Source organism: Delphinapterus leucas, chromosome 7 (genome assembly GCF_059928025.1).
Source record: "Delphinapterus leucas isolate spDelLeu-1000000601 "Yukka" chromosome 7, BTC_Dleu_Yukka2, whole genome shotgun sequence".
NCBI classification, from domain to species: Eukaryota; Metazoa; Chordata; class Mammalia; order Artiodactyla; family Monodontidae; genus Delphinapterus; species Delphinapterus leucas.
In genome coordinates this window covers 105,506,060-105,527,642 of record NC_143135.1, presented here as the reverse complement: position 1 = coordinate 105,527,642, position 21,583 = coordinate 105,506,060, and the positions used below count along the sequence as shown (strand labels likewise).

The following is a 21,583-nucleotide window of genomic DNA, read 5'->3' as shown; positions in this document are numbered from 1 at the left end:
ATGAGCCCCAGGCCTTGGGACCCAGCCCCCTCGCCAGCCTCGGGCCGCCTCTCAGCTGCAGCCGGCAGGTGAGGGAACACAAATCCCCGCGGAAATGCATTCGACAGTTCTATTTCCTTTACCTACAGGACGCTTTTTATATGGAATGGCTCGTAGTGAATGTTAATGAATTAACTTCACGTTTTTTTTAAGATGTGAAGGGTCCTAAGAAGCTCTTTCCGGATCTTCCATTTGGAAACATGGATAGTGACAGAGTGGAAGCCCGCAAGAGCCTCTTGGAATCATTCCTGAAGGTCAGCACCCTCTGCTCTCGTTCTAGCCACCAGGCAGACACCCAAGCCAAGGTGGAGAGAGCTGGGGACCAGAATTTCTCTTTGAAGTCCTTCTTGTGTCTCTTGCAGCAACTCTGTGCCATTCCTGAGATCGCTAACAGTGAGGAGATGCAGGAGTTCCTTGCTCTGAACACAGATGCTCGTATTGCTTTTGTCAAGAAACCGTTCGTGGTCTCCAGAATAGACAAGGTACGAGCGGGGCCGCCGTGCTCAGCCTTAGTTTCTCATCAGTGTGGAGGTGGGGGTGGGAGACGCAGCACCCAGCAGTAAGTGGAACACGCACTGGAATTTTCAAGACCTGTTGCCAATATTGGTTAGGTCGTCTACTTGCCGGACGACAGTGAACAGCTAATGAGGATACGATACCCCGCCACAGTCGGTGTACACACGTCTCCCAGGGATGTCATGGCGTTGCGATTCCAGGGGAGGGATGAAAGGGTGCTTCTGCATCTCCACAGATAGGTGGGGCAGCAAGGTCTCTCCCAGAGACGAAGGTCATTCCCAGGGTCACTCAGGAAAGAGCCCTAAGACAGGACACCGAGCTGGACTTAGGTTTGTGTAGTGATTCTCTGCTGGAGAACAGAGTGTGAGAGAACTGTACCTTCTTCAACATGGTAACTCAGAACCTTTGGAGACGGTAGGAGAAGGACATTTGAGCACCACACTGGAGCCTGTGAGCAGAAGTTGCCAACTGATTTTAGTACCTCCAGGGCAGAAGGCTGAGGTTTCTGCTTATCAAAAAATGCATATGTTTTAAGAGGTCAGAAAACACTGACTTTTGTGGCAGAAGAGGCCTCTCCCTCTTCTCATCTAGACTTCAGGGGATAAAGTGACACAGTGGAACTTCACGTGGTGGGAGTTAGGAGACATTCACTGCTGTGAGAAAAAAACTGCAAATCAGAAAGGGATAGACGAGGTAAAACCCCCAGAGTTCCCTGCAGGTGTGTTCATCCATGCTGACGTGTTCCTTCATTGATTTTTTCAACATCTGCCCCCTGCATGCGTACTTAAAGCCACGTACTGTATGCGTTGCTGATGATACAGGAGTGAACAAGACAGGTATGCACCCTCACCACAGACTCGTCCTGTGAGCCGAGAGAGCGAGTTGTATTTTCTCAGCTACGTTATCCGCATTCATGCGGTTCTCTGTGTTCTTTCCCTGGGTTGCTGTCCCCCGGTCTTTACTGTGGTCCTGCTTGACCATTTCAGCCTTGCCTCGGCTCTGCTGGCTGTGCTCGTGGAGGACTAGCAGGGAAGAAGGTCAGGCAGGTGCTGCGCTGCTCTGAGCCGGCGGTGTTCATTAATGAGCCAGAGGCACCGAAGGAGAAGTAAACGTCTCCTTCCATTTGGATATTTTAGGGTTTCATTTGTTTGTTCTTTTTTCTTTTTAGCAAATGTCTGTATGTCATTTTCCCATTCTGAGAAATAGAAATAATTCTTACTCTTCAGTGAGGATTGTTTCATTTCGTCCTTATGAGTAGAGAAGTTTATATCAATTCCAGATTCCTTAACTTTAACCTGAGTGATTTTTGTTATTCTTTCTCTAGTTAAAGAAGAGAAATTGTTCAGATTAACTGAAAAACCAGATTTTTTACTCTGTGTGAATTGCTCTGAGCATTTTTATATCACATATGTTTCTAGAGGGTATTTCTTAATCTTTATCACTCTTTCTTTTCTCCGTATATTCCTGTCTGTATTCCTTCCACTTAGTCACATCTTGGTGAAAGTATTATCAGTTTGGAAATGAAAAATCATTCTTCTGTATGAGGACTTCCCTGGTGGGTCAGTGGTTGAGAATCCACCTGCCATTGCAGGGGACACAGGTTCCAGCCCTGGTCTGGGAAGATCCCACATGCCGGGGAGCAACTAATCCCGTGTGCCACAACTACTGAGCCTCCGCTCTAGAGCCCGCGAGCCACAACTACTGAACCCTCGTGCTGCAACTGCTGAAGTCTGCACGCCTAGAGCCCGTGCTCCGCGACAAGAGAAGCCACCACAATGAGAAGCCCGTGCACCACAACGAAGAGTAGCCCCTGCTCGCCGCAACTAGAGAAAGCCCACACGCAGCAACAAAGACCCAACGTGGCAAAAAAAAAAAAAAAATCTTCTGTATGAAAAGAAAAAAATTGAAAATGAAAAGTATTTCACCAGCCTGTAGAACTTCCAGATTATTATTTATCCCATTGTTTTGGCTTCTTTTCCCATGACATTGTTTGTCTTAACTCTGTGAGGAAGAAGATTTTTATGGCCAGAGAGAAAAGGGGAGAGAGTTTCCACTAAGTCATTAGCTAGTGTCTGTGTGGATAGATAAGGCTCTGCTAGATAGGCCAGCCATCTACTTGTCCTGGGTGCAGAAAGCACCTTTGTGGTTTCTGTCTGACCCTGCATCTCTGACTCCTGCAGGTGGTGGTGAGCGCTATCGTGGACACCTTGAAGACAGCATTTCCTCGCTCTGAGCCCCAGAGCCCCACAGAGGAGCTGAGTGAGGCCGAGACAGAAAGCAAGCCCCAGCCAGAAGGCAAGAAGGCTACCAAGTGAGAAACCATTCCCAGTTCTCAGGTTGATCCCCAGTTTTCAGCCAAAGCCCATTCCTACACTTAGGCCCTAGAAGAGAGGAGATGGGTCATACCTACCAATTTTTATACAAAACCAGACCACAGACTGAGCCTGAGATCCTGCACAGGCACACTTGCTGAATGTTTGTCTTGCCATGAGAACCCAGGGCCCCAACTGACCAGGGAATTTTGATTAGAAGGAAAATTCTGGAATATGGATATTCTCCTTTTTTATTCCCCTGGAAAATTGAGATGTTTCTTTCCCTTTAAGGATTAAGGCTTATGACTGATCTCTGTTTATCTTCGTTTCTGGAAATCTTGGCTCAGAAGTTGAGTGCACTAGCGGTAAACAGAAATGGGCTAGAGTGGACACCTACAGGGCCGATTTCAGTCCGTGGCTATTGCTGCTCCCTCCTGCACTAGGGTCCCAGGTGCTCTCTGGCAGCACTCAGAGCCGGCACGTGGAGAGGAAGGGCACCACACCTTCCTTCCTGGACACTTCGTATCTGTATCTGGGCCATTACGAAGGGAGAGAGAGAATAGGGGATGGGGGGTTGTAGAATGTGTGTGTGTGTGTCTGTCTGTCATGTGTCATGTTTCATGGGCCGGCAATAACACTCACAATTCTTAGCCTTTTGTTTTTACTGGTCCCATATTTGAAGGGTAACCATGGTGCCTGTGCTTATAAGAACACTGTTCCTTGAAACATTGAGGTTAGCACTTGTGGTTCTTTCGCTGGTTTTATTTGGAACACAAGGGGAATAGTGGATGTGCAAAAAGGTGTGAACAACAGGGACAGCCTTGGTCCGTGCCACTTGTCTGTTTAATCTTCAACAAATTTTTAATGAGTGCATAGTATGTGCTAGCCACTCTTCTAGCCTATGGGAATACAACCGTGACAGACTGGTCCTTATTTTACATTAGCAAAAGTCCTTTCACAAATGCAGGGTAGGCATAGCTTAGTGCAAGTGTTGCACTGTATATTAGGAATTGCAAGAGTATATAGTGTTTGGGGGCTTTCAGGGCTAGGCCTTTCTGGCCCTGAACCATAGTAAGCTCCTAAGAATAAGTATGGGTGTTCTTGTCTTGAGGTATTAATACCTGTCAGCCCTTTTGTATGGGGATCAAGCCCATGAATTACATACTGTTTCTGCTCTTCGTTTCTATACCAGGTCCAGACTGAGGTTCTCATCCAGTAAAATTGCTCCAGCACTGAATATAACTGAGGCACACGAGAAGATTCTCTATTGTCTCCGGGAGGGCAGTGTGGTAAGAAGTCCCTGGAGAATTCTTGGACTTAATAGCTGGGATGTTGAACCTGCAGTTATAGGCAGCTGAGACAGTCTCCAAAATCAGAAAGGACTTAGGTGCCTTCCTAAAGGACTTAACCAACATCTGGGTCTCTGATTTTTATTCTAGGAGTATTTTCTCAGAGTGGTTTGGAATTCCTACTAGTTCTGGGTTGGCAGGTTGGCTTCTCAAGAGTTGTGGGCTTGGAATAATGGATGAGAGAATGAGAAAGCCAGTTCCTGGAAGAAAACCCAAAGTTTTTGTGGCAAGTGAGACTACAGAGGCATGGTTTTCCTTGCAATTTAGGTTAAAAAAAAAAAAACTTAGGTGGTCACAGAGTCAGTGGGTCCTCTACTTATGACACTTGCAGGGAAGGAACAGAGGAACCACAAGTGCTGCAGTTGGCCTGATGCTTTCTGCATTCTTCATGTGACATGCCACTGGCTCTTTCTTCAGGAGTCAGAGATCCTCTCCATGTCTGGGATGGAATCCTTTATTGAAAAGCAGACAAAGTTACTAGAAACGCAGCCAGCAGAAGCCCCAGGAAAAGATTCTGAACAAATCTCCAAGGGATGTGTGGATGACTGCGTGTCAGGTGCAGCCTTGCCAGCCCAAGACCTCAGCAACAGTGATCCAGGTAAGTGACAGAGAAGGGAGCCAGGGTACAGTCCACCTGGGACCTGGGACTGTTGGGATTCATTGCTTCAGTTTCTCATCTGTTCAGCTAAGCAAGCCAGGTGTTAAACACTAATGTTTGAGGTACTCTGCTGGGATACGGAGAGGAATACGACACAGTCCCAGAGCTGAGTCGAGCAGAGGAGCGTGGCTCGTAAACAGGGAGTTCCAGCAAGATAAGATCTACGGTTATAATACCATCATTATTTATTTTTGGCGTGCTTTGGCATATCTTTGGACGACTCCCTTTATTTAGAACTTTTCTTCCCTTGATGTCTGTGGTGCCACTTCCCTGGTTCTCTTTCTGCCCCTCTTGTGGTCCTGCCTCATCCCCTTGGCTGGCTTCTCAGCCTTCCAGAGCTTTATTTTTGCCTCTCTGCTCTTACTCTCTGCATTCCTGGGCGGTCTCATCTGTTGGTTGGCTTCAGCCCTAACACATATGCTGGTGATGCCTCAGTACTGGAGGTGTATTTCCAGCTGCCTACTGGAAGCCTACACGTAGATGTACTATAGGGCAGCTGAAATACAGCATTCCCAGAATGGAATTTATCTGTTCCCCTGGATCTGTTCCTCCTGGTTTACTTACTGCTGTGGCAAATGGCACCACCAAGTTACCCACGGTAGAGCAGAGAGGAGGAGGTGAGGACACCACTCTCGCCTCATAAGCATTTGAGGCAGGGCAGGTTTACTTCCCAGCAGTGCAGATGTTTTCTACAGGGGAAAAATTGGGAGCCCTGGATATTAGTAGGTTTGCAGAACTAGAACTTTTTATAAGAAGAAAGTTTTTCAAATCCCCCAAAACAAAGGCTCCCGCTGAAAATAAAAGATCACAAAATCTTGGGTTCAGAAAAGGAAAAAGGACTGATTTCACCATTGTTTCTCAGGTGCCCACAGTCACCTGACCTCTGCTCTACGGACCTCAGCTTAACTCTGTGAAAAATGGAGTTTACAACCCCATCTCTGTTCACAGAGCTTACATCTCACTGGTTAAGTAAATGAAGTGTTACGACAGCAGAATCATCAGAGAGCTCTAAGAAATTATAAATAAGATGGGATGGGTAAAATAATATAATTCTAGCCAAAATCAAGTCTTTAAATTTTGAACGTTATATCTCTAAAGGGATAATTTATGCCTGAGCCCTTCTACCAGCCCTGAGAGACTCAACATACTCACGTGGTAGATAATTTACCACTTTTATCAAGAGGACCTGGTGCCTTGTTTGCTTTCGCTTATTTTTTACTGCTATGACTAATTGTCACCACGTGATGGCAGCTCTGGGTAAATGCTAAACCTGAGAAAATGATAGAATTGAAGAGGGTGAATAAGGAATGCTATTTTCCAAGGAACTGAATATCCCATTTTGAGCAAATGACTAGAAAGCAGACACATCAGCTCCCATGCCCCCTTGAAATACAGCACAGAAAAAAGAAAAGATATAATGGATGGGATTAAGAAGAAAGTAAGGTTCAGTTCTAGCAGATTTATCCAAATTTGAAATCATTCATGTTCTAAAGAACCCTTAAGCAAGGAATGCTGGGGCAAGCTGGTGCAGAGAATACCCTTTGGTCCTAGGCTAATAAAATGATTGTTGGTGATTAATTATAACATTAATCACAGCTGTAGCTGTGGTTATAGCTGAGGTTTATTCAGGAACAGTATGTATTCCTGGGGCAGTTTCCTGTGAAGCAAATCAGAAGTGACATGGGACCCCATGAACAGGGTTAGGGAACAGTGCTTGCATCCATAAAATACATCTATGTAAGAGAGTTCAGCTCAGCATGGGTATGAGCGTATTTGTGGTCCTTCCAGTCTTTGAAACAGGAAAGAAATGAGTAATTGTCATAGCATTTTACCAAAGGTATAGTGTTTTTCCTACAACCACGTATTATCTCAAAATGGAACTGAAGTCTGGATCCTAACCCGTCAGCTCTGTGTAATGGAGATGCTTTCAAAGCAACTTTTTTTACAGAAAAGTGAATCCCAGATCTGCTCACAACATTTCCTTGCTACTTTGTGGAGGCTGGTGGAATACAAGGATGGAAGGGAGTGGACCTTGCTGGTTCCCGTTAGGCACCAGTTGTGAGCACTTCCTTGGAACAAAATGTGTTCAGCTTCCTGGGGGAAGTACAAAAGAAACAGAAGTTGGGAGGCAAAATAATTATATGCAAAATCTTTTTAAAGATAAACAATACTTACTAAGTGACTAAGGAACATAAAAGAATTGTAAAGAAATACAGAGCCTATTACTGAACTTGGTAGAAATGAAGTAAACATCTCTTGAAAACAGATAGATTACAAAAATTTAAGACGACTGATACAAAGATGGAGAAGACCCAGTGCACTGAAATGTGTTCCTCAAGTATGGGTCTCTTCTGAGTTACTCTCGATGCCTTTTCATTCCCCAGGAACAGAGACAGAGCTGGCTGACACGGCCCTGGATCTGCTTCTCTTGCTGCTGATGGAGCAGTGGAGATGGCTGTGTACGGAGAACGTGCAGAAAGTTCTTCGTCTCATCTTTGGGACCCTGATTCAGAGGTAGGACTGCTGCACATTAGAGTCTCAGGTTGGACAGGGCTTGGATGTGATGCCCAATTCTCCACTAGAAAGGGAAAGTATAGAGTCCAGGAAACCTGTGGCCATAAGAGAAGATAAAATCTCTGTTCTAGGGGTACAGGGATGAAGAGTGCCTGGAGAGTATCACCTTGTTGTCTAAAGTGTGAATGGGTCTGCTTCTGTAAGACTTCTGGCATCATCCACTGAATGACAGGCACTACCTGTGATCTCAGATACTTCAGCTGAACTCTTCCTCCTCTAGGATCAGTTCTCCACCCAGCTTTACCCCCGGGCCCTATACCTTTCACCTTGTTACAGTGGCTGTGTCTCTTAACTAACAGTGTATAGTCACTGTGACGATAAGCAACAAGAAAGACAAGGAGAAAACTGGTCAGTGCTCAAAATAAAGATTATTTTCTCCGGGAGGGGTGTACATATTCACTACTGAAGAAGCACTTACTGACACAGGATGGTAAGGAATAGAAAGATACTTAGATTTAAAACTTAGATTTTATAACTCAGGCTTTGTGATCCTAACACCACTTGAATCTCCTGAAAGATTTGAACATAGATGGAGTTTTTAGCTACTGACTTCCTAACCATGAAACTGATGCAAGCTTTGCTGAACTGAAGGCCAGAGACACTGTCTCTGAACCAGACAGACACAGTAGTGCTTGAGCTTTGGCCACTGTTGCATGAGACATCCTGGCAGATCCCAGAGTAAGAAGAAGCCAAATCCTGAACTCTTCTGTTAGCATGTGGCTCATGCTAATAGGCCGCTCAAAAAATAAAAATAAAAACTTAAGAATTATGTATCTATCCTGCAACAAGTAGGAAAGCCATTAACAGCAAGCAGTGAAATTGCCCCTTCCACACTTAAAGTTACACAGGATCAGGGGGTCTCAATAAGGTTTCATCGTTAGGAAACTAAGTGAAAGAAGAGGATGCACGTTTATATTTGCTGAGTGTGTATCATTTCCAGCACCTGACCTCTGTTGGCATATATTTTCTTACAGCAGCCAAGTGAGGTAGGTAGCCCCATTTCACAGAATAAGAAAGTAGAGCTTGGCAAGGTCGGGCAACATACCCAAGGTCATAGTTAATGACACAGTGGAATTTGAAACTGGATGTGCACAACTCCAAAGCCAATGTGCTTCTTCCTATGTATCGCAGCCTGAAGACCGGTCTCCGTGTGAAGCCCACGTATAAAATGCTGACTGGTCTCTGTGCCTCGCTTTCACCCTTGTCCCTCCTCCATACTCAGCTCTGCCTCAAGGCTGCTTTTTCTGAAAAGCAAATATGAACATATATCCTGCACTTAATATCCATCAGGGTGCTCTGTTGCCTACAAGAGTGATTTTCCCAACATGCTTTCCAGAGTTCTAGGGTTCCACAGAGGCGCTTCAGAAGCCAACTTGGAAGCCACGGGGAAAACCGAGTGGACCATTTTGATCAGTTAAATAGACTGGGGGTCTAGATAAGGTTTTGTTTGAAAAAGGGCTCCACTGTGTTTAAAATATATATTCATTTATTATAGTAAAATTCCAACTCCTTTCTTACGTGATCTGGTCCCAGCCTCACTTCCAGTTCTCCCCATGCACACCATCCACCGTGGCCTCAGTACTCTGTGGATGCTCTTCCTTCAGGCCTCTCTTCATCCTCTTGTCTCTGCCTGATTGTCTTCTCTACTCGTTCTTTTCGGGCTCTCTCCCTGTGTCCTAAACTTCCCGTCTTCTTGGCCTACTGCTAAATATTTTTTAAAAATCAACATTCAGTGTCATTTATTCTGTGAAACTTTTTATGGCATCCTCTCCCATTTTTCCCTGGATCTAAGGAGTCTTCTTCTCTAGTCAAAGTTTTGATAATAATACTTAACACAGTATATTAGAGAAATGGTCTACTTTCCCAAAACTAGTGATCCACCCAGCGTATCAGTTTTCCCCCACGGTATTTGGCGGTATCTGGAAATATTTTTGGTTGTCACAACTGGGAAGGGAGGCAGGATGTGGCTAGAGGTCAGGGATGCTGCTAAACATCCTGCACACAAGAGAGCACACTCTCCGCCCCAAGCAACAACGGATTATCCTACCCTGAAGAGGATGTATCTACACCCTCAGTAGTGCAGAGGTTGAGAAACCTTGCCCTAGACCAGTGGTTCTTTAAGGGCCAGAACTGGCTTATGTCCCCAGCAGCTTCCACAGGGCCTGGGACATAGAAGATGCTCATTAAATATTGGACAAAAGAATAAATATTTCCCTTCTCAATACCTTTATACTGGAAAGTAGAGTCTTCGTATGTTTTGTTCAGTCACGTGTGAATGTTGCTGATTGAGGCTTCATTTCTCTTCCTTTGTTAGGCTTATCTTTGCTCACCTTCCCCCAGAATGGGAACATCCTAAACGAGCTAGTGTGTCGTCGTTGACTCCCCACCTCCTGAAGTCATTTACATGATAAATTGGTTTCAGAACACAAGAAATTACTCAGTAGTAACAGAAAAGTACAGATGAATCTGGAGAAATTCAGAAAGGATTGAGATTCATATATAAAAAAGGTAGGAAGGTTACCTGAAGTTTGAATGACTCAGAATATTAAAGAGCTTGGGCCAGAAAGGAGAGAGAAGTGTATTTGGGGAATTATAGGAAGGTCATTGAAGAAATGGTATTTTATGTAGCTAGGGAGCTTTAATACAAGAATTAAATCCGGGGGAATTGCAGGCTGTGAGAATTCCAGGCCGGGCTGCATTACCTCAGTGGGCGATGATCATAAATTGCCTCGTGATAGGGAGGAGACAGTAAGGTGGAGGGTGGGGTGTGAAGTAAATAGACGGTGCTCTCTGGTGTAAGCACTGACTTGACCCGACCGTAGACATGGGTGAGCCTGCATTGTGGCAAACATCCCACTTTACCTTAAAATACTCCTCTCTCTCTCCAGCTGGGTGATTGTTCTGGTCTTATTCCTTTATTCACTGAAAAAATATTAAGAGCTGGTCAGTATAAGACATGATGCCTACTTTTACATATTTTACGGTTTAGCAGGGGTGAGAACTGAGGACCTTATCCGTGATCACAAAATGAATGCTTGGTGAGGGTAGAAATCAAACCCAGGTATTCCAGAGCCCAAGTTCTTATCCACTTTAGTATACTACGACTCTGCTGTCTTTAATCTCTCTGGGCTTCGGAATAGTAATGATGTCTATCAGTAGGTATCTAGGTGCATAGAACATGTCCAGTAAATGTTAGCTCTTCATATTTGCGCTTCAGGAAAAGGAAAGAAGGGTAAAGAGTGCATTCTGTTTCTGATTCCTCCAGCTAGTGGCCCCGAATTCTCTCCCCTGTTCAGGATGCCCCACCCAGATCAGTCTCCTGCTGCAGCATCCCTGCTCCTACTGCGCCTGTCTCTGCGATTGCACACGGCCCCTGTTCTAAGCAGCACCGCGTGTGAGGCCTGTCAAGGCGACTTTATACCAATGGACTCACTTGCAAAGGCGACAACCAGAGCATCCCCGCGTCTGACAGTAGGCGGCAGACCACTGGTCTCCCTGCAGCACAGACAAGCACAGGTTCTCTACAGGGTGCGGCACTGTTCTCCAGGTTTACTGGTGCTGCTGGAATCAAGTCGCACCTTTCCTCACGAGAAGAACTTGGAGTCAGGCTAAGTTCCTCCCGTTTCCGTCCCCATACCCTGACAGTTCCACTGGAACCACACCTGGTTAGCTGGGTAGATGGCTGTCTGGTGAATGTAGCTCATGCCATAAACAAAATCAGGGAGAGGGCTTGTGGCTGAATTTCCCTTGACTTTCTTCTCTTTTCACTTTTTTTTTTAAATTGGGCGGCATCTTTTTTTGTTGTTAAAGGGAGAAAATTCTGAATGTTCATAGTGAATTTGAATGAAGCCAAAATGAATACTGTGCAAGAGCAGAATTTTGTGGCTAGTTACTTTTGGAAAACTCTGTAACTGTGGTCTGTTAACCTCTGTTCATCCTAGGTATTTCCAAGTGATGATGTTTTGTACTTGTTGACTTGCCCCATATTTCTTCCTGTCAGAAAGTTCTTATAGCTAATAAAACTTTATTCTTAAGTCCATTTTGTTTTGTATGAGCTGCAACAGAAATAGGAACACAGCTGTTGACACCCTCCTTGCCCTGAGCGTCTACAAACTAGAGTTAAATGAAGAGTCTCACTCCTCCATGTTCAAGGCCTTTCACCTTTCTCTATAAATCATTACTCCCAGCTTTTTTAATGATATACTTGGCCCTCTTCTCAACTCTCTTGTGCTGGGTTCGTATTGTTCTTGAAGCTTCCTTAAGATAGCAGTCAAGAAGTCATGGACATCGGAGAAGGAATCCCAGTGCCCCCCCTCCAGAGGCTCCGAGGATCTGATGCCTGTGGCCCATGGTCTACACCAGCAAGTTCCATGTGCATGGTACACAGGGAAAAGCCAGGGCTTAGTTCAGGGTTCAGAGTGTAGACATTAGTAGTCTTATCAGCTGCAGGATTTACCGTGCAGCAAGCTTTTGTTGAGCGTTTACTTTGTGCAGACACTGTGCTGAGCACTACAAGCATATCACTGCATGCCCTCAAAAGCCACGTGAAAGACCCATTGTGATCCCATCTCAGAGACGCGCAGGCTCACAAAGAACTGTGCTTGCTCACTCAAGATCACAGAGCTAATCAGTATACGACAGGCACAGTCTGAACCCAGGTTTGTCTGATGTTCAGCTATAGTGACTGTCTCTCAGGATCAGATGTTTGCCCTATGATTATGAAGGATAAAAGCCAGCCCCAAAATCTTTGACTCAAAGCAGTATACATTCCCCAAGAGGAGACTGCCAGTCAGTTTGTAAAACAAAAACTGCATTTCCACATACGCCCACTCACATATAACACAGAGGACTCTGCAGCACCCTAAAGCCAGCCCATGTTGCTTGTCCCCTGGACAGCTTGCATTTTTATTTTTAAAAAGAGGTTCATGCAGTGAACATTCTTGGGCGTTATTTGCTTTGGTAAGCAAATATGCTGGAACGTGACACCTCCCCAAAGCCGAAGCACCTCCTGCCCCACCTGTCCTCACTACGCCAGAGAGGTGTGCGTGGTCGCAGCCGGTTCAGTGCTGGCCTCCAAGACTGTCCCCTAACGGCTCCTCAGGAGGCAGCATGTTTGTTCTCTCCCTGAAACCACTTGTGTCTGAGCCATATCCTTTCGCAGAATACTTGGATTCTCTTTCTTTAAATTCTAAAGAGAAGGAGAGTTGGTGTTGATGCCACAGGTAGCTACCGCCACTTCTCTGGTTATCCTGAACACACTGCCATCCCTGATGGCATCTAGACTTAGACGCATCTCCTTTTAAAAATGTCATCATTTTCCGACCTCCAGCATTATCATCTCCAAGAAGATAAGTTAATTTCTTCTGCTTCCAGCTTTCCTTATTCTCCCTGCTCCCTTAACAGACCTGTATGCATAACTAACTGCCTGGGATGCCAGGGACTGCTGCCAGATCAGAAGCATGCGCGATCTCACTTTTTCTCTCTCCTGCACAGGCTCAGTCTCTCTCTCTCTCTCCCTCGCTCCCCTCCCCTCCCCCCTCCTTCTCTATCTCTGGCCTGCAAGGGAAAAAGAAGAGAGAGAGTAAATTCAACCTTCTGACCCCTCGTTCCAAGCCAAGGTTGGAAGAGTTCTGATTTGAGCCAGGCTCCATAAATCTCCCTTGATTGTTGGTGGTGTGGAGAGAGAGGGGGCAGGGAGCTGAAGAGAAGTTTGATGCCCAAAAAAGGCATCGTTAAGTCAAAGGGAAGTCTTGCACACACGCGCGCCTGACCTCGTGTGTCAGCTTCTGTGCTGGGAACGTCCAATTATGTAAGAAGGAGCACTCCTTATTTGGACTTAGAGTCTAAGGGAGGGGAGAGGAGTGGGGGTAGCAGTCTAAGCCAAGGAGTGAGTGCAGCTTGTGTACACTGCTCATGTCCGAAAACAGGAGAAACTGACAGTATCCCTGCATGCGTGAGAATCAGGTTTAGGGAACTGGACAAGTACTCAGACATCGACTGGGTTGGAGAGAAAGAGGAGAGATGTACTGTGCTCCATTGACGGTAGAAGGTTTGGGGCAGGAAGACCCAGCCAAGGTGAGGGGTGAGATTATTATGGAGTCCTGATGTAGAGTGAAGGAATGAGAAGAAGCTGGCCCGGTTCCCTGCCTGGATGCCCAGAGCAAAGCCACGATAAAAATACGAGCCAGGTTAGCAGCAGAGTGCACGCATGCCACGTCCTGTGGCGCTGCCCTCCCCATGGCCCCGAAGGTGGCATCAGACTCTGTGTCAAAAGGACAGCAGACACATTCCTGGCATCTGTGTGAGGATTTCTTAGTGAGTGTGGGTGAGCATGTGTGTGTGTTGAGGGCACGTGGGACTGGAGTAACATGGCAGAAGAGTTGGGAAAAAAGAGAAAGTTCTGCGATCTATGGGTATAGGAGAGTAGAAAAGTACATGAAGTCAGGAAGCAGACAGAGAGGAAGAAGAAAAATAAAGAATATGTCAGGTTAAGTTGTTCAGCAAGCAGTGGGTCCAGGAGAAAATTAAATGGCAAGCTCTGGACCTTGTGCCAGGCCGTGGAATCGTTTTCTTAGAAAAGAGGTCTCTACAAACCATCTCTCAGGAAAGGTCAGGAGAAGGTTTATGGACAGTGTATGGGACCATTGGAGAGGGCTGTGTTCGCAGGTGGGAACATTCGTTTTCCTTAAGGGCAATTATGAACGGATGACCGTGAGCTCTTCTGCCTCTGCCGTCCTCTTCGGTCACTCCAGAACCTTAGATGCTCTCTGAGTGGAGTCCGTCCAAGGGCCTCTTTCTCGGTGGCATGTCCAAGTAGATAGTTAAATGGTCTTTCTGACGATGGTTATATTTTACGGGAAGCTCCGGGCGCACCACTAAAAGGTCATGAGCAATTACAACAGAAAAGGAACTGACATTTATTAAATACTAACTCTATCAGGTAAGCAGCTGTGTACTTTATATACTAAGGTGCAGTTCAATTCTCTGAGGTAGACATGTATTTTATAAGTGAGGAAAATAATACTCAGATTAAATAAGCTTCCCAGAATCATAGAGCTAGTAAGGGCTACATCTGAGATTCCACTTAAGTCATCCTGGCCTGCAAGCCTGTGCCCTTCCTACCACTGCATACGGGCCTCCCCACTGAGCAAGCTTTCTCACGAAGCAGTGGCCACTAGAATTGGCCTCACCTGAAAGTCCCTGTGCACTACTTCCGTCTAACCTCTTACTTTCCATCTGACCGGCCTCAGAGACACATGTATTTGATGGTAGCATATAAATTCATTTCCATCTGTATTCTTAAAGCACTTCTGGATCAGAAATTATATAGTCTCCCTTTGGTATCTCTTTTCTAAATCCTTCACCCAGTCAGAAAAAATTATCAGAGTTATGATTCAGAGTTTCTCAGGAAACATGGATTATGGTTTCTTCCTTTGCTCCATAAATTTCTCTTTCAATTCAGCTCTGCATTTCCTTGGGACTCTTATTTGCTAGGGCAGTCACGCGTCTGATGTAGGACATAATGTGTTTACATTGCAGTGGTTTTTTGGCGAGGTCTTTATAGTGAGCTTGCTTTGTGATCTGTTAGTAGCAAAGACCCCGTGAGACAGATGGCCTTTTCTGCATCCTTCAGATCAGGGTCTCTTCCCTCATGTTAGCTATCTCTGAACGCCATCCTGTCCTCCTCACATACTTACTTAACATCTCCCCAAGTCATACCCAGAGCAGAAACTCAGAGCTTCAGAACCAGGGAGCTGCCCCTTAACCCAGGTACTCCCAGCCCTCTTCCTTTACTTTCTAGGAAACTCACTTCATTTGGTTCTTGTATGGTGATCTCTTTACAGATAATTTTTGAAAAGTCTGTGTAAGATTTGATGCCTGTGTCTACTTAAGTACTTGTTGGGAACTAGCTCTTCAGACCTGCTACGGCATCATTTCTATGTTAAGGTCCTTTCAGCCTAAGAGAAGAGATAATCCATAAGAATCAGAAATACTGAACAGTGTGAGGCCAAATGACACAGTATAGACCATAAACACAGTTAAAAAAAAAAAATCATAAGGATTCTTGGGGGTAAATGTTAGAGAGGAAAGTGTTTAAAGCTAGACCTTGCATTATAGGAATCATTTAGACCGGTTTAGGGTAAAGAATGTCCCAGGCACTGAAACATTTTTAAAGAGGGAAAGGGACATTATTTTTACTTTTACAATTAAAAGTAACCTTTAAACATATTTTGAATATTTTCAGCCAGCCCCTTTCTGAGTGTCTGTGTGCAGAGAGAGATCCTTTTGTTTTGTTAAATACGTTATGGAAAGCCCGCCTGCCATTGCTGCTTGGGGGAGTTAGGATGGGATTTCTCCCTGGGCACCAGGTGGCGCTACAGGTTAAACGATACCTATTTACCTTCTTTGAGGGAGCTGTTTATTCTGCAATTTTAGGTCCTTGTCCTGGTGGGGATAGTAATGAAACCACTCGTTATCCCACTCCATGATTCAGAGGCAGCTTATCTGCCCTCTCCTTCATGCCCTTGACTCTGAGACCAGCCCAGTTTCTCTTATCCTTCCCCCTCCTCCCGTTTTGATTGTCCTTCAGCATCTGTGCAGTGTGTGCTGCCAGAAGATGCCCCTTGGGGATTCAGTGCCAGAGCTGCTTCGTTGAGAACAGTTTTGACTCAGGAGCCCAGAGTGAACCAGGGTTTTTATAGCTGATAAAATCAGCTGGACATCTGAGGTTGAAAAATTTTGTCAGTACTCTCTGTAAGCTAGTTGCTCCTATGCTCAAGAAGGCCTTTCTAGGATACCAGAGTCCTAGATACACATGTCACTGAGGTAGAGATTGTCAGGTTGCACTGATACTGGGAACCTTACCAGCCTGTTGCTTTCAGCCACGGGTGGAGATCGTTTGGCTTTTTCCTATCAGCTTTGGTTTGGAGACGGAGCCAATGTTAATGCCTCAGTTTTGACCTTTACCTCTGTCTTGAGACAGAGACTTCACCAAGTGTCCTGCAGCCTGTCTGGTACTGGAGCAGTGGGGGAGTCGAGGTGAACTGGTGGGAAACATACTTTTATCTAACACTGACATAATCATAGGACCAAAGGTTTTCTTGGGGTGATATAACCCCCACAAATATAGAATCTATGTAAGCACAGTGGCTTGCTGTGTAAATGCAGCTTCAAGGTATTCCCTCTGCCACCTCTTCTCTCCCTCTTATTTTCCAACCACAAGTCGGGCCCCCCAAATCTCTGCTGTGTGGAGACTCTGGAGTTGTCACTGCTGTGTCCTGTATTCTTAGTGTCAGGATGGATAGCCTCCTGTTTGGAAAGGTTTTAAAAGTCTGCCTGTAGACATTTAACTTAGAACAGATACCTTCGGGTAGTTCTTCTCCAAGGTGATTCTATTCATTATACTCACTTTCCTTCTTCCCCATCTTCTGCCAGTGTTTGTCCTGCTTTCTTAACTTCCACATCTGCTTCTCACGTTCATCCTTTGTTCTCTTCAAGGCTAGTCTTTTCCAGCTTACTCTCGCCGTTTTCACAGCATAATTTGAAACTCTGCCATGTCTGCTTGTTTATATACATCCCTCATTCTTCTCTTCCAAATCATGGCTGAGCATACTCTAAATCTGTGATCTCTAGTATTTGTGGACGTTGGGAGCCGGCGCATCAAGTGGAGCACACACTTCCTCATCATCTCTCCGTCCTCCAGAAATCCCCCTCCTTTCTCCCCTCCTGTAGTGACCGTCTTTGCCCAGAGCAGAGCCTGGAGATCTCCCTGTGAGGTGGAGTCACTGGGAACAACAGAGGTCTGGTTGTCAAGACAACCACTAAATTCCCGCTGCCGCCCTCCTTTGTGTCTTGCCCTTCTTCCCAGTGCTCCAGCTCTAGTGTTTCTCTCCCTCTCCCTGACCTTTACCCTCCACCAGACACAGGATTCTCCTGAATGCGTGGCCATTTTAATCAGCCTTTCCTTTCCCCACCCACCTCCCTACCGTAGGTGCTGAGAAAGGAAAGGGTCAGGATAACTACCTGGTGACTGAGAACCAGCCAGGCTTGCTGTTCACACGGGACCAAGGAAAGAAGGAAGGGGAGTCACTTTGGATCCCGCAATCCCTGTGGTGATTGTTTCATAGTTTAGTGTAGATAGGTCTTGTTTTAGGAAGGATTCTGAAATAGTGTCCTCAAGTTACCCATCACCCCAGGGAGCCCCTCCTCAACCTTTGTAGACAGTACCAAGATGGTTCGCCCTTCTAATATTTACATCCCTGAACCTGCCAGGAGGAGAGTAAGTCTTACAAAAGGAAAACTAAAGCATGAAGTGCCAAGTCCCCTCAGCATCCTGCCATCATTTAGTCCCTTGGATCTGCTAGAATTTTTCAAGAGGATCCAAAGGAGTCTTTCTCTGACACATACACAAACACACAAACACTTTCAAAAATGCTGTCATTTTTCTCCTTTCATCTCGATAACTTTGTGAAGGAAGCAAGGCAAGAATCAGTCTTAAGAAGGAATCCAGAACCCAGAGTTGTGTGGCTTTTCAGTGCTGTTTTCACTCATTACAGCACGCTATGTGAAGCCTTTGTGGCTCTTCCGGCTACTGAGGGCTTTTTGCCCTGAAGGGTATGGACCAGTTTTATGTGCAGTATTGGGGTGAAAACTGTGATGGCCTCTTCTGGACAGGAATCTCTCAGACTTGGAGGAGAGACATGGTGGTTCCAGAGACTCGGAGGGAGTCACTGATTGTGAGACAGATGTCCTGCTGCTGCTTTTACTTGGGTCAGATGAAAAACGGGCGGATATCCAAAACGTGTAACTGATTTTGCCCAGCTTTGAGGTCTGTCGGTCCCGATTTTTCAGAGCTAGTTTATGGTACGTTTATGGCCACATAGTGTGGGGCTGAGAAAAGTCCTGAAGGCCTTCAGAGGGGCATAGATTTGTGCAATCATCTTTAAAACTGGGATCCTACAAGTGTCACACTGCTCAAGTCGAGAGCACATTTCCAAACATTTCCACTTGGCATCAATCTCGTTCATCCCATGAACACAGAACCTCCAAGCGGCTCCCTCTCATTCTGTATTTGTTACGAAGGTAGGCAGGCCTTTGCTTTTGGCCGTTTGTACCCAGACATTCTGCTACCTTATATTCTTCTTACTAGATTCAAGTAATGGGTTGGAATCAGCCCGATGCTGCCCCATCCATCAGGAGCACTTCCCAAAATACAAGTGTGACTCACAGCCCTCATAACCCCTTTGCTTTTGTTTGACTTTCAGTCTCTTCTGTCCTCTGGGCCTATTTGCCAGGAAAACTAACAAAAACACAGACTGCTGGCAGCTGTCTCTCCTCTCTAGGATTTACAGAGTGTGCCAGACACGAAGCCCAGCTGACCCACTCCCTTGCCTTCCACCTCTCTTCCCTTCCGGGGGAGTACATAACCAGGTGTGAATTGCATGGATTATTCATGACGAATTCATAATTGTAGCTCAGCTGACTTATTACCCAGTATACTGCTTACAATATCCACCCTACAGCTAGTGTATTGGCACACAGTTCAATTTTAATATTAGCCTAAACAAAAAGTTCTTAGGAAAATAAATCTGCCAAATGTTTATGTAAATACATCTCAAACGCCAAATACAAAGGATTTCTAGATTGTCTATTTTTTTTTTTAATTATTGTCCTCCTCCATAAGCACAAATAATTAAGAGCTCACTATTCTTTTCCTGCTTTAAGTATTGGGAAGTTTGCCTTCTGCACAGCTTAGGTTGAGCTGTGCACCATGCTTTAAGACCAGTGTTTGTCCCATTTACATCATTAATTCACGTAGTAACTAATATTTATTGATTACCTACTATGTGCCAGACACTAAGTTAAGTGATTAAAATACAAAAAAAGACCCCAAATTCCTACCCTGCAATCTTATAAATAAAGAGGTATAGTATAAAGTTAGGACTTTAAAAAGAACTCTACACATGATTAAGAGAAGGGACTAAGTAAATTATGAGAAGCCCAGGGAAGGCTTAATAGAGGAGATGACATCTGAGATAGGATTTAAAGGATGAAGGGAAATCGAGAGCTGACATTGTAGAAAAGAGCATTGAAGGCAGAGTTGTGAAGCAGTGTGGCCTATTTGTGGTACTCGGAGAAGTCAGGTACGATTGGGAATATACGACATGCAACCAGAGTGGCCAGAGATTACACCGAAGAGTTCAATAGGCACCGACCCATACAGAGCCCTGTGTGCTGTTCAAAGAACGTAGGATTTGACCCCATTTATTAGGAAACCATGTACAGAATTTAAATAGATGATGACATGATCAACTTTGTAACTTAGAAAAAGCACTTAAATAGTGCTGTCGAGGGTTAATGGAAGGAAGAAACGTTAGAGGTGGGGAGGCAAACTAGGAAAGAGTTACACTGACAGAAATGAAAGGTGATGGGGTCTGAAACTAAGATGATTGCTACAGCGATAGCAAAGGGGTGATGAATTCATGAGAAACAGTACTGAGGAGGTCGCTCAACTAGATTCAGTAATTGTTGCAATAATTATGTGGTCTTGTGTGGGGCACATGGACTAGGGATGGAGGAGAGGAGAAGTCTAGGGTGACTCTGTCTCCTACCATGTGGATTGAGAAGCGTAACAGAACGGCATAGTATCCTCTCAGCAGGATGTCTGACATGTGATACTGAAAGTTTCTTGTTGCTTATTAAATCAATAAATCAATAGATTATTACCTACCTTTGTGTAAAAAGAAATAATGACACATGAGGAAGCATGGACTAGATCTCTAACAATTTTGAGATTTTTAGTAGGAAACTTCAGGACTTGGAGGCCTAGATTTTCATCCTTTCTTTTAGCCGTAAGCTCTGTCTTTGGAAGAAAAAGGAAAATGTGGAATGAATAGTTAATTGTGTAGCTGGTACAGAGGAAAGGTTTTTAAATTTTCTTCCTCTGGCAAATGATGCTCACCTGGTGGACTCCTGACTGCAGTTAAAACATAACTCAAGGGGAGTAGGAAGAGTATACTTGACAGGAGACCCGTCAACTCAGCAAAGACGAAGAAGCTGCAAGAAAAACTCAGATACAGCTACAAGTGGATGTAATGGAAAACAGCTGACAGAGAGAGGAAAGTAGAGGTAGGTGAGAGGTACTAGAATTCACAGAAGAACATAACAAAGAATCCTGTCTTCTATGCCATAATAACAAGTGAACTTAAGGTTTTAACACTGGAAGTTATCGCTGAGAGTTTTGGAATAAGGTTGATTCATTCAGTATATATTTGATGCCTTATTATGTGAAGGGCACTCTTACAGTAAATGCTGAGGAATATACCAAAATGAATTGAGATCCCTCCCCTCAAAATTTTGCAGTCTTACTCTTTTGGCACTTTTAAGAAGCTCAACAGTATGTACTGAGTAAATGGAATAAACAAACACATGACTCCAGTAAGAAAGGAAAAGAATCAGCATCAGATGAAACCCGAGTAGTTAACTGAGCATATATGAAAAACAGAGAAAGGAGAAACATACTGAGTAATGCAGACAACAGAAACGAAAACTGATAAGAATGGTGTCCAAAAAGCTTGACTCAGGAGGAGCTGACATTGTGGATAAATGTTAGTGGAAAAGATTTTTTTTAAAAAAAGGCACATGTTAAAAAGAAAAAGAATAAAGAAAATACAGGTAAATTATTTGGAACAGATGCTGTAGTATTATTAACTGGTTACATTGAGAAATCATTTATTCATTTATTCAACAATGAATTGGTATACTTTTTGCCTAGGGTATTTAATTTCTGTTTTTTTCTGTAAAGAAAAAGGGTCTAACAAGAAGAATTGAGCAAATGTGATTAAACTAGAATTGAAGACTAAAATAGGAATGAAAATAATGAGAGCATTCAGTCTGCTTTAAAACTCATGTACCTGACCCAGATGAATTCTGTTCCATGGAACTGAAAGAATTTGTATTTATCATTGAAGACCTAAGATCATTAAGAAAATTTCCATATAGAGATGTGTTGTGTTAGAGATGGACAAATATCTGGCCTTATAAAAAATGGATACAGGCTCCTGACCCTGACATTTATCTCTGGAAATTTCTGAAGTAGATTATTAAGTAGATGTTTTGTGAACACTCGGGAAGAG

The 21,583-nt window shown here is 44.5% G+C and overlaps 1 protein-coding gene across 23 annotated transcripts in view; it reads left to right on the top strand.

Moving 5' to 3' along the window:
- Positions 1–21,583, top strand: part of SNX19 (sorting nexin 19) — a 46,352-nt gene that overhangs the window by 5,011 nt on the left and 19,758 nt on the right. For 17 of the 23 annotated variants that reach the window (XR_016393970.1, XR_016393971.1, XR_016393969.1 and 14 more), the window contains exons 3-8: positions 193–293; positions 402–521; positions 2,736–2,866; positions 4,060–4,156; positions 4,634–4,814; positions 7,259–7,388. Coding sequence is in view for 15 of the 23 variants with exons in the window: in XM_089915835.1 (XP_089771961.1) it covers positions 193–293; positions 402–521; positions 2,736–2,866; positions 4,060–4,156; positions 4,634–4,814; positions 7,259–7,388 (760 nt within the window). In the remaining 8 variants the exon portion in view is untranslated. Of the gene's footprint in view, positions 1–192; positions 294–401; positions 522–2,735; positions 2,867–4,059; positions 4,157–4,547; positions 4,815–7,258; positions 7,389–9,762; positions 9,957–10,713; positions 11,479–21,583 lie in introns of those variants that run through there. The other 6 variants (XR_002642343.3, XR_002642342.3, XR_016393972.1 and 3 more) reach the window with 6 other exon arrangements.